The sequence below is a fragment of the Solanum pennellii genome, chromosome 11 (genome assembly GCF_001406875.1).
Source record: "Solanum pennellii chromosome 11, SPENNV200".
Taxonomy (NCBI): domain Eukaryota; kingdom Viridiplantae; phylum Streptophyta; class Magnoliopsida; order Solanales; family Solanaceae; genus Solanum; species Solanum pennellii.
In genome coordinates, this window is record NC_028647.1 from 3,726,867 (window position 1) to 3,740,001 (window position 13,135).

Sequence of the window (13,135 nt, forward strand, 5' to 3'; positions counted from 1 at the left end):
CTGGGGTAGGGTGGGGGTGGAATTTGTTGTAGGAAAAAAAATATTTTTAGTTGGGGGATAGGGAAGGAGGAATTGTGGAAGATATTGAGTCCGATAAGGTTAAAGAGATTAATTTGAATATTTGATTATGAAAAATTATATTTTTTCGAATGTAAAATGAGTATAAAATTCTTTTTAGTTGTCTTTTTATTTTCATATTTTGAATTATTAGTGAAAGTTTTAATTTAGAAAAGATTATAAAGTGAAAAACGAAATCTTTGTCTATAAAATTTAAATTGATGTAGTTAATCAATTGAACTACACGTATTTTTTGGGTATAAAAAAATAATTCTAAAAAATCAACTAATTATGATATGTTTATAATACTCACTTTATCTTAATATTTTGCTTTTCAAAAATTAATTTAATTAATTTGTAAAGTTAAATTAAATTAGATCAACTTAATTATTTTTTTTATTTGATTCTTCATAAACAAAAAATATAAAAAGTAATATAAAATAGAGAAAATATTCAATAAAATTTAAAAAGAAATTGAATAGTCATTTTGCCTCACGATTCTAAATGTTTTATTTATAGAAAATAATACTTTTGATAATATCAAAACATGTCATTAAACGGAGAGAGTAACTTACATCTTTTTCACCATATTAGTTGAAATATACTGTCAACTTTTTTTTTTTTTTTAATTTCATAAACTAGCAGCTCAATTAATTAGGAGTACATAATATACATAATTTAGGCCAACTTAATTTCAATTTTCTAAAATTTTCGTTGCTTCCTTCCTACATTCCCCAAATCAAACAGATTTGTTGTATGAATTGAATAGAGTTCTTTAATCTCCTACTTCACAAATAAATCAACTGCAAAATAGTCCAAAAATAACAAACCAAAGTAAATTAGCCAACAATTATAAATGCAAAGACTGAGCAAATTATTCATATCAATTTTTTACTTCATATCTTTTTTTCTACAAAGACGAACAATATGCATAAGGTGATTTTTACGTATATCTATGTATATAATATAATTGCAATTGATTGTCTCAATATCTTTGATGTATTCTTTGCAATTCCAGAGTCGAACAAACTCTTCATAAATCACACAATCTCTTTTTCACCATCATTCAACCAAAACATATAAAAGCCAAGTAACCCCTTCAACAATTCAACAAAAACAAATTTCAAGATTAGAGGTTTGGAAATGAATAATACTAATTTGATGCACCAAAAAAAACAAAAAATCTTGTATAGCCACTTACACAAATGCTACAACTATACACAACTTTAATACCCAAAATTGAAAATTGGGGCAACATTACCAAAATTACAGGCCAATTAAGGCAACACAGCTGAAATAATCAGCATATTTTTGCACAAGAGATGCTATTATGATCTGACATCCTTCAGCACTCCGCCTTTCTCAAGTTCATCGACAAGGTCTTTCAATGCTGGAACCTTTCCGGCAAGAGTCCTGTAGAGTCTGGAATACCGAGCTCTGGTTCCATCTGCTGTCTTTGCAAAAGCAAGAAGGCTTAACGACTGCGGGAGCTGTGTGAATAACTGTTTCATCTCATCCAAGCTCAAATTTTCAAGAACAGGTGGTCTGGGAACAACTCGGACAATCTCACCCCCTTTAGGTTCTTCAACTTGTGCATCTGCTTTAACGACCAGTTCAGAGTTTGAGTTAGCTCCACATTTGACGATAAATGGGCTTGTGGAACCTGTGTTGAACTGAAGAACATTCCACTGTGTCACGTCAGTTTCTCCCCCTAATCCCACATTTGCAGGAGGCCGAGAAGCATGTATATTTTCATGAAGCCGGTCATCCTCTTCACGAATTAACTGTCAAATTGTTAGCAAAAATAAAATACATTAGCTGAAAGGAGAAAAAGTATCCTAGCTAAATGACCCTCTCATATATGAATAGAACTGGAAATATATCTGTAAATAACGTTGGACTAAAAATTTGTTCAGTTCAGCAATTTATCTTCTCCTATGTTGCTCAAACTCTTCAAAACTATCAGCAGATTCTCCAAAATTAGTGTGATTTTGGAGAATCCGACATGGGTGCGGCATCGAAAGTGAGAGTCCGTGCAACTTAGATCTTCTGTGCTTTGATATTGCTAATTCTCTCATGACAGCTCAGTTGCAGTAGGTAATAGCATCCACTCAAATGTTAAAAGCTAGACACAAATTACTCTCTGAGACAGTATTTTCTCGAGTCAATAGAATGTTATGACATATACACACAACCTCAGCAGGTAAATATCAGCAATTAATTGAAGAGCTGCACATCTACGGTACTCATGAAAATGTGATGCTACATTGTATAATACTCAACACTTGGACTCCTATCTACAGGATGACAAACAGAAACACGCGATAAAAGAAACTAGGTACCTCAACAGCATGCCGTGCTTCATCAATGTGCCTCTGAGCACACGGATGATCAATGTCAAGCAAGGAAGGCATTCGCTCTGCTAGTTCATTTAGAGAAGCTAGCAAAGCTTTCTTCCTACTCTTACTGAGGGTGTTCACAGATGATTGCCTCAGTACGTCCTGTTAAAATTATTTCATCAGATCGGTCTTGCCTTTTGATTTACTAGCACAGCTCATAAAACAACAATCCAGAGGAAAGTGACTGGGAAAATAATAGAACACCTTGACTAGTTTCAAAATGCCATCGAGGGAAACCAAGGATGCAAGTCGAGCATCTTCAGCTGCAGTAGAAGGATTTCGAACTGGTGAACTCCCATCTTCTAATGTCAACATTGTCATATCACTTCTTATTTGTTGCAAAATCTGTTTATGAGAGTAACTGAGTCATACTTGCCTTCCAACTATCTCAATTCAAATAAAATGATATATGCAAGAATAATGAGTTTATAATGACAGGCTGTGGGCTATTCAGCAACCTAGGCATAACGGTACTGTGGATAATCATCCTCAGCACAACTTTTTAACTCCTGGAATCATTCAGCAGTTCAGCATATAGATATAAAGTGAAGTTCTTGCTTTACAGTTTATCAAGCAATTGTGGTTCACTTAAAATATAAATTGATTCAGCAACAGAAAGAAAATGGCATGATAATACATCTTTTTTCTTCATCAAAAGGGATCCAAACTAGATAATCTTCGGCTATGTTGGTCCATCAGTAGCCAGGGGCGATTATTCAGTATTACTTGGAGATAACATAAATTAACAAAAGTAGCAATTCAATTAACTGACGCACCTTTCTTCTTTTGGCATCAACAGATTCTAAAGCTGAACGCAACTTTGCCACATGGATAGAGTCTTCTGCCACTTCAGTTGACAGTGTATCTGCAATGTCCTGATAAAGAATTGAATTAGAACAAGATAAGCAGGAATGAGACAAAAGAGACCTTATTGGATCCAATCGATTTTTCTTGTGTAGAACTGTATAAACACTACAATAAACTGTAAGCAATTTAAACAAATTAATCCGTTATTATTATTGCCCTTGACAAAACTGCAAAGTAAGTTTCTATCTTCTTCTTTTTTAGGGGTAGGGGGAATAAATAAGTTTAGATAATAGTTTTGACTACTCTCCCCTCAAACCACCCTAAATAGATAGATAGAGAACATAGCTGCCCGTTTAACAAATAGCATAACCTGGTCAGAGACTTAAGATGTGGCTTTATATATGCAAGCTCAAATGCACTAGATGCTAAAACATTAAAATATAGCAGTGGCCCTGAGTTAAAAGTCTTCAGCTGCCCGCGCCAAAGTTATGCTGTTTCTATGATAAGTAAGGATAACCTGACAAGACACCCATGAATGAGAAAAACTTGCTGACCTGGAGCCTCATTCAAACAAACTGTTAAATTTCAGGTAGAGTGGATATGACTCTAGATTTTCCCTATGTTACTTGTGGGACTAAATCCTGGTGTTTGTATTATGAGACAGGAACTTCTAACCAGATGACATCTTCACCAACAAACTTCTTCCACCTTTGACAACCATAGAAATGTAAGCCCCAACAATAACAAAGAAAATACCAACAGGTCAGAGGAAAAGTGGAAAGAGAGAAATTCTGGTGGCCCCTACGATTTTTATTTTGTAACAAGGGATGAAAGAGAAAGAAGAAAAGGAAGAACTTATTACTTCTCCAAACATATTTAAAGTTCGAAAGTTGCGATCGTTTCTAAGAGATGCAAGGAATCTCAGATCAAAAATTAGCTCTAAAGGAGAGTTACCACATGTTGCCAGCCCCCTTCTAAAAGGAGGAAAAATACAAAAAACATACGTAAACAATCACTTTACAATCAGCAAAAGCAACAAACACAAGCAAACTCAAACACATTGTTCTTAAAAAGCATAATCCAAATCACCTAGAAAACTTATATGCATATGTAGTAGTATTTTTTATTTTTATTTTTTGAAAGGTTAAAAGAAAATAATGTTTTTAAAAAAACTACAACATATGGACATATATTGTAGTATTGCTGACAAGCATTCCTTAAATTTAAAGGCCCGTCTCAACAACAGGTCAGAAATCAAAGTTAGCACACTGCTTCAAGATTCTGATTCACATGACAAACAACATAAATGTAATATTTTTAAAGAAAAAATGTAAAAACAAGTGAATGTCAATTCTTCAAAAAGCATTCAAAAACTTGTGTGTCAGTTCTTCAAGGAAAAGTCAAAAGCCGCATGGGTAGATGAATATGTAGCGTTAATGATAATACGCTAATAGCAATAATAGTAATAACCCTAACATCCCTAGAAGATAAACAACTGTGTATTGTGAACAGATTATGATATTTAGACATGGATAAACAAATGAAAATTATAATAGTGAAATGCAAAAAAAATGGAGCAGCAAATAGAAACATGTCACTTTAAATTAAGATATAATGTGCAACTCTTGTATACAGTTTAAACTTCCCAAGGAAAAGTTTTTGACTGAAAGGGCTACCCCACAAGGTAGAGGTAAGGTCTGCGTATATCCTACCCTCCCAAGACCCCAATTGTGGGATTAGTGATTACACTGGGTATCTTGTTGAATAGCATATAGTGGAGGGAGCAAAATGCAAAGATCACATGGAAGTACCTTCAAGTGCTGGAGTTGGGAATTGTAAACTCTCTTTGCATATTCAGATAAGAGCTGACCGAGTGCATCAGTGCTAGGGGGCATTGCAGCACCTAGTCCAGCCATCCATCCATCCATTATTGCAGTAGACAGAAGCTCAAGCTGACCTGTTGCTCCACCAAATGTGTCATCAGTGACAGACAGAAAGTCGAAGTTCTCTGCAAGCCAATTCCTGATTTGACGTTGAAGCTCGCCAGCCGGAGTATGTACAAAAAGAGCAGCAAGACCTCTGTTTCCAACCGCAAAACTTTTAGCTTCCTCAGTTATCTCCCTAAGTTTTCCACCAGTTACTTGCTGCCTCTGTATGTCCTATATGATTAAATTCTAAGTCACATAAGCCACTACCAATTGAATCTTAAATACATAAAACATGCACGGATAAAAAGTTAAGAGACAAAAGAGGGAAAAATAATAAATAAGTAAATAATAACACAACTCTGAGAAATAGCTCAAGATGAAGTGTATATTTTTGTTTTACTTTTGGTCTAAAGAAGTCTTTGTACAGGATGTGGAGTCTCTAGTTGTTTCACTGGGTCTTTGTAACTGTCATGAGACTAGCTTTGGTTAATTTTTGGACTACTTACTTAATATAATATACTGAAATTTGTAACCGCATTCAACAAAAACATACTTATTTCCTTCAACAGACCAAATACAAAGTGATAAGAATCAGGTTACTACAAAATAATGCAGTAGCAAAATTATAAAGATTAAAGAAAGAAATTGAAAGATATGTGAAACTCAAAAATAAAATTTCCAAATAAAGTGCCAAGAACCCTATTTGATCTTAATATTTAAAATTAGCAGATTACATCTAATGATGATCCTAAAGAGTTGATTCAAGAATATAGGGTTCTTAGCACATCTTTTGGATTTGGAGATTTTCTTCTCAAATTTTACATATCTTTCAATTCTTGTCTTTAATCTTTATAATTTCGCTTCCGCATTATTTTCTTGTTTATTCTGGTAACCCGATTCTTATCACGAAACTAACTAGACAACCTAACAATTGCCCAAAAAAGATGCAGATGGGGATAAGGGACAGTTAAGTTGCTTGTAACACATATAACTCACCTGATCAATACCACGGATCTTCAGAACGACAGATGATAATTTGGATTTCTTTTCTGGCTTTAAATTTACTTTGAACCCTTGAATATGTTCATCAACCAGTGCATTCCTACTTGAATCGTAGTGCATAGGCGATCTTCCAGGGCTACTACCACGGCTAGAGCTTCTGCTTTGGCCACTATAACTAGCTTTCTCCAGGAAGCGCTCAACAGGAGAAACCTAGATATTCAACAATCAGTTGCTTTTGTCAATCAAATAAAGGGAGTACAAAAATCCACTGAAATAATCTCTGGAAGAACAGCCAAGAATCTGTTACCTTTATAGATTGCAACTCTGGCGACCTAGCAAGCAAGGATCTTATGTACAAAATCCTAACACGGGAAACAAGCATGGTATCCATCACTCTCTTTGGCTCCATTTTACGAATGAAAGCAAAGACGGCATCTCGAATTTCAGCAAGTATTTCATGCTCCCTAGAAGCACCTGCTTTGATGACTGCTGCTAAAACCTGATATAAATACCAAACATTGTAGTTATAGAAGGGTAGGGTACATCCGTAGGTTTCATGAAAGTAGTCCTAATTCATACTCCAGAGAGCATGTTCTGAACCGACTAAAAGACCTAATGCATACTCCAGAGCAAAAGGGGATAAGATTTTACCAGCATCAAGAGCTTGTTTGCTCCATCAGAGATTGCAGCAAGGCTATCATACTGATCAGGATCAAATTCATTCAGTGCGGAAGTAAGATATTCACCAGCTGGGGTAGTCTTGACCTTTTCAGCAGCAGATTTAACCAAAGCAACTGTGCCATCTGGCTTATCAGTTGATGAGGGCAGTGCTAGCACATCCGTAGCACGTCCTTTGACATTGATGTCATTTCTGTCACCCACAATGCAAGATGCAGTTAATAACCATGAAAGTACAGAAAAGACAATAAGGAAACCAGAAAATGCATAATCTATTAATAGTATACACCTTCCAGTTTCTCTATTCTGAGCAGTTGGAGCCTTTGTTAACGGACTAGACACCTGTGCAAGAAGAGCACAAATGAGATTTACTGCTAGCAGCTTTAAGATGAGACTTAAATACTCTTTCAGCAAGAGCGAAATGCTTGAGCCATAAAATCTATCAGTTTAAGCAAATAATTAAGTAAATATAAGTTTGCTATCTCCAACAACTTAATTTTTAGATGAGATGGACACACACTTCACTAGTTAGGAACAAATGAACTAACGAATGAAAACCCTAGCAAATCTGAGCAAAATATTCGGGACACGATTATTACCTGTGTTGATCCAGCTAGAGAGGATTTCTCTGTCAAACGATCAAATAACTTCTCATTTTCTTCATGCAATTTCTGTCAAAAAGGATAAAAACACATTAATGACTCAAATGAATAGCAAGACATATCTAACCAGGAAAAAAGTTCAAAAGAGTCAGATTTCCATTTCCTGAGGATACTAATTGAACATATAGATAAAGCCTAATCATCCTCATTGGCATTCCTCTTTAAAAAAATTAAACTAAAGAATACAACAGTGTGTATTACATATACACAGACAGCATGAATAAGCTACCTCAATAAGTGTGTCACGTTTTAAAAGTTCCTCTTCTAGCCTCTTGGTAACAGCTGCTGAGTCAATGTCATTCCTCGTTGCCTTCAAACCTGTTTGGTCTGCAGATATTAACTCCGACCCATCTTTTAACCTAGCCTCACTAGCACGTACTGCATCATTTAACTGTGATTCAAGAGCTTGCAGTTTGGCCTACAATATAATTTGATCAGAAACTTCGAGCAGAACCATGTGCAAAAGGAAAATGCATTTCTTCTACAACAAAATAAAAGGTGAAATACTACAGTTCAAGTAAAAAAAATACATAAATGAACAAAATGTAGATAATGTGAGAAATATAATGATGAAGCAAGCTTGCAGAAACTAAAATAGTACAGTATAGAATATTGACAGAATAGTATCCACTACAAAATTGAAAACAGTGAGCCTTGAGGCAATGACATCCTCTTTCAAGTTTGAGTCACCGAAATAGCTTCTGTAGCATACAAGGATGAGCTGCACATAAGTAAATGATAAACTGCTTGACATGAAAGCATCAAGCATCTTGAACTGAGCCAACTTGAACAGCTAAGATGTTTGAGAAGTTCTGTCTTAAATAGTCTCATTGTTGTCTACATAGATCATAAACCTCTTGCAATCTTTTTGATTAAGCTTGTAAGATCATAATCCCCCAGCCTCTATGAAAATGTATAATAGTCTTAGAGCCCGTTTGGATTGACTTAAAAAAAGTAACAAGTCAAAAATAAAAAGTCAAATTGAAATGACTTTTAAGTCAAAAAATAATAAGTAGGGGAGAGACAACTTTTGGTTTCTAACTTATCATTTTTTACCTTGTCAAACACTTCGTAACTTATTTTAAATCATTTTTGACTTATTTTAAGATTTTTTTATACATGTCAAACACTTCCAGAAGTCAAAAACTGACTTGAAAATAGGTTTGACCAACTTTTAAGCCAATCCAAACAGGCTTTTAAGATATTTCCCTCCAGGGAAAAATGTATGATAGTCTTAAGATATTTCCCTCAGGGCAAAGTATGATAGTCTTAACATCAAAAACCCCTTGTTGGCTGACGTAATATCAAGTTGAAAGTTTTTTTGTTTTGGTGAGATACATCAGGCCTGGACTTTAGGGAAACGCTTTGGGGCGATGCGTGAAGTCCCAGGTATCAAGTGGGGTGAGACCCCACGTATCAAATATTAAACTGATAAGAACAGATTAGTACTTGATCAAATGTTAAACTGATAAGAACAGTTCAGTACTTGATCTAGCCAAAAGGCTGAGAAAGGTAATAGCAACAATTTGAAATTACCAGCAGTATGCAACAATGAATGGAATAATGGAGCAAGATAACATCTTTTAAAGGTAGACTAACTTGATTAAGTTATACCAGATATGCACTTGGAGAGAAAAAAGCCATTTGTATAAAAGCAACTAACCTGTAACATCTGAATAGTTGAATCACGCTGTTGTATCTGCAATTTTTGTTCTTGCTCCAACTGTAAAAGTTGAGCTACTTGGTTTCTAAGTTGAGTATTTTGATCCTTCTCAATCTTAAATTTATCCATAATCATGATATTCTCAGCCTACATCAGAGAAAAAACACTGGATCTTCTTAGTAACATGATTCCTGACTAGGCATAAGGTTTGAGTTTATCAGTTTGGACAGAGGAAAGAAAATTGGCATAGGCCTCATTATTTACATTAAGATTAAGGCATGATGTGCATTACGATTTACATATTTTTTTAATAGAAAACATATGCATTAAGATTTACATGTCTGATTCTGAATACACACCTGAATATTAAGATCTAAATACTAAATAATAAAGATTGTTTATTTCTACAACATCTGAATATATAAAATCATCTTTATTTTTTTCTACTTCCCCAAGTATTTCAACAGCATTGTTGCTCAAAATTTGAGCTTCCTCTTGCCTCTCATTCAACTTTTTCTCTCCAAATTTCTTAATTTTTTTTGTTTCTATTGTTACTCCTGTTCTTCATACTCATGCAAATACAATCAAAAAAAAAATCGTCATTTAAATTTCTTCTTCACCATGATTCTTCGTTTTTAAAGTGACACAAATTTTGGATAAATTTTCTTACCATGCCGTCAAAGTGATAAGAATAATTTGATATTAGTGATTCGCCTGATATATTATTCCTTTGCACATATCAATACACAATACAATAAAATCATCGCTTTCTAGAGTAAAAGTTTCAAGATGTTGCTTTGTTGTTAGCCTAATTTAAGTTTAATGAGTATCTGTAGTTGTATAATGCATTCAATGAAATAATTCTATTTTCAATTATATTATAGGGTTTTCAGAAATCTCAACTTCTGAGCAAGAACATTACCCCCAAAAAATTACACCACAGCTAAATTTTAAACCCTAAAATATAACAAGAATCAAAATTACAGACCAAAAATGAGTGAAAAAACAAATAAATATGAGAATGAGTTAACAAACTTACAAAGATTAATAGAAAATTGAACTCAAACGCCTTCAAAAATCAAAAATGTTATTGGGGTGAGGTTGGTAGAAATCAGAGTTGAGAAAGTACAGAGGTTTGGATGAATAAAGGGTAAATGAAATGTTTAAAATAATTTTAAACTTGAATTTTAGTATGTAATTTCCTATGTGGCAGTTTTAAATGACGTGGAAATCTATGTGTAGGCGATTGTATTACACTCACCTCAGAGAAGTCAAAAAAGGGTTTAAAATAGTGTTTTTATGCGTTAAGGGTTAAGTTGACAAAGAGATGAGTAGGAGGGTCCAACTGACAAACAATGTCAAGTATAAGGGTCTCCCAGGTCATTCCGCCTAAAATAAACACTCTGAATGATTAACATTCAGACCTAAAGAATCTGAGTAAGAAACATGTAATAGAAGTAACATCAGCAGAACAAGTTACAAGTTTTTAACTATTGAGCAGTCCAACCATATAATAAATAACAAGGACCGAGGAATTATCACAATCATCCTTCCACTTGGACACAACATGAATGAGATAAACGAGAAAACAAAAGCACCACATGTATTAGAGAAAGAGAGAGTAACATAAACAAAAACATGCACTATAATATTGCTGGAAATAGCATCTGGCAGACTAAAAGGTAAGTGTCTCTGATAGTATTCATAAGACCCAAAGCCCCCTATGTAAGCATATATGCTTCAATACATCTAAGAACAATTAACCATAGACTTTCTCTTGAAGTACACTTTTGCAGATTTTATACAACAAAATATAGCACCACAATCTCTTAAGATACGCATGCAACCAACTAGTGACAATTTCAATTTTAGTAGCAGAAATAAGAATTTTCCTCTTTAATCTAACAAGAAGCTTCGCCTTTCACACAACAAATATAGCACCACAAACTCTTAAGAGACACATGCAACCAACTAGTGAGGAGTTCAATTTTAGTAGCAGAAATAAGATCTTTCCTCTATTATTACTCTTAGAACCGCCTGCTCTAACTCAACAATAGCACCACAACCTCTTAAGAGACACATGCAACCAACTAGTGAAAAGCTTGATTTAAGTAGCAGAAGTAAGATTTTTTCTCGTTTATTACTCTAACAAGAACCACCTTGAAGTTGCAAAAGTTATTGAGAAAACAAATATACAGGAAGTTTAGGTTGATGAAATAATGAGAAAGAAACAGGCAACAAAAAGAAAAAGTTACAAACCTTAAGATCTGACTGTAGTGTAGAAGAAACTTTCTGGGCCTTCTGAACTTCATTGAAGAGTAGAACTCCCTGATCGTTGGCCTGTTTCAGTTCCTGTTTTAGCCCAACTATTTCTTGTTTCAGATCAGTAATCTCTTTCTCCTTGTCATAAAGTTCCTTGCGTGTATCATTGGCCTATCAAAATAGAAAGAGTAGAACAATTCATATCCATATGTACTACCAACCCACAGATCACTTGGAATTAGCGGGTTAATCAAACTTCAACTTCTCAATGTCACTGAGTAATATACATCTACATCACTGAGTAAAAAGCATTGCCCTAACCCCAAATAAGAAAAGCCAAATTAATAAACAAGGATGTTGACAATCTGCTATAGTCCTCTTTGAGTATCCACGATCAACAAACCAAGACTTACAATATCTCTCCATTTCTTGATTGTATCTCTATTCCCAAGGCTTAGTGTGGCATTTCTAGCTCTAGCAGAAAAATTGAGGGAAGATAACGTCTCAGACAAATTTGAAGCATTCGGACAGACATTAACAATCAGAAGCGTCTTTGCACTTTCACCTGCAAAAATAAGAGGAAAAAAATATTAGAGGTACCTAGCCAGCAAATAGACTTTACAGGGGACAACAGAATAACAGAAATTAGAAACATGTAAGAGATGTTGTAGCAACTTATTACACAAGATACTGTAAGGCAAAAGATAACAACCCTTTCCCTCCAGATGCAATCAAAAACATAAATGTTAAGAGATTTATTTAGTTTTGACTTTCATTATCAACTAAGCTGCTCAATATGCAGCTTCAAATTGTAAGCATCACCAGTGTCGAATTTGACCATCTCCTTTAAAAGCTTAAATTGTTAGAGATCGCACATTGTTATTTACTTAGTTATATCTTCAATAAACCCCTCACATGCAGGCTTGATTTTTTTCATTAGCCCAACGCATGAAATATCTTTTTGATAAAGAGTAATAGTGAGAATTGAAGCAGGATCTCACCAGCTCTGACACCATGTCTGACACCATGTTGAATGGTGTGACCATCTAATACAAAAGCTTAAGTTGTTAGAAAGCACACTTCTATTAACCTAATTATATCTTCACCAACTTGCACATTAAGTGAGTTCCAAATTTTGGCCTACTCAAGTCCAACTCTAAGATAAACAATGTAGGTTTGAAGTCAATGAGCAGAATCCAGATAGTGCATCCTTCAGAAAGCCTCCCCTTTTATTTGGACAAGCCATGTACGTATCCAGCCTATAGATTTTATGATTTTATAATATAGTATAAGGTGGATCAATCCAAATATACATACATCTGTTATCATACTCTATACATCTACTTAGCAGTTAGGTGACAAAATTATTATGCCTCGGAAAACCAGAGGCAACGGTCTTGTTCTTTTGTGATGATGTATCATGATGGCATCAACAAGAAGATGTAGATAGTACTAAAGAGAGATTGTTAGCTCTATTACAGTGAGGCAACAGTCTCATACTTTTCCTAGTATTTGCAGTCCATCTTTCTTCCCTTGAAATATATATGATAAGATACATACTTAAATACTTCTGACAGTGTCTCACGTTGAAAGATATGAAAAATATGCATCATAGAAAGTATGTTAAAAGCTCCTAGCTATAAGACAGTTTTCCTGTGTATGCCCCCCCCCCCCCCC

The 13,135-nt window shown here is 34.5% G+C and overlaps 1 protein-coding gene and 1 non-coding gene across 2 annotated transcripts in view; both read right to left on the reverse strand.

Annotated features, from left to right (window-relative positions):
- Positions 1 to 1,089: 1,089 nt before the first annotated feature.
- Positions 1,090 to 13,135, reverse strand: part of LOC107004494 (kinesin-like protein KIN-14B) — a 21,172-nt gene continuing 9,126 nt past the window's right edge. Inside the window, exons 10-23 of the mRNA XM_015202697.2 lie at positions 11,872 to 12,023; positions 11,456 to 11,629; positions 9,197 to 9,343; positions 7,763 to 7,951; positions 7,471 to 7,542; positions 7,161 to 7,213; positions 6,845 to 7,064; positions 6,501 to 6,692; positions 6,188 to 6,403; positions 5,075 to 5,422; positions 3,233 to 3,331; positions 2,661 to 2,801; positions 2,400 to 2,558; positions 1,090 to 1,841 (exon numbers count right to left, since the gene is read on the reverse strand). Of these exons, the coding sequence (XP_015058183.1) occupies positions 1,386 to 1,841; positions 2,400 to 2,558; positions 2,661 to 2,801; positions 3,233 to 3,331; positions 5,075 to 5,422; positions 6,188 to 6,403; positions 6,501 to 6,692; positions 6,845 to 7,064; positions 7,161 to 7,213; positions 7,471 to 7,542; positions 7,763 to 7,951; positions 9,197 to 9,343; positions 11,456 to 11,629; positions 11,872 to 12,023 (2,618 nt within the window). The 3' untranslated portion in view covers positions 1,090 to 1,385. The remainder of the gene's footprint in view (positions 1,842 to 2,399; positions 2,559 to 2,660; positions 2,802 to 3,232; positions 3,332 to 5,074; positions 5,423 to 6,187; positions 6,404 to 6,500; positions 6,693 to 6,844; positions 7,065 to 7,160; positions 7,214 to 7,470; positions 7,543 to 7,762; positions 7,952 to 9,196; positions 9,344 to 11,455; positions 11,630 to 11,871; positions 12,024 to 13,135) is intronic.
- On the reverse strand, positions 8,863 to 9,049 carry LOC114074974. The gene has a single exon (XR_003575352.1). It is a non-coding gene; the product is annotated as a U2 spliceosomal RNA (small nuclear RNA).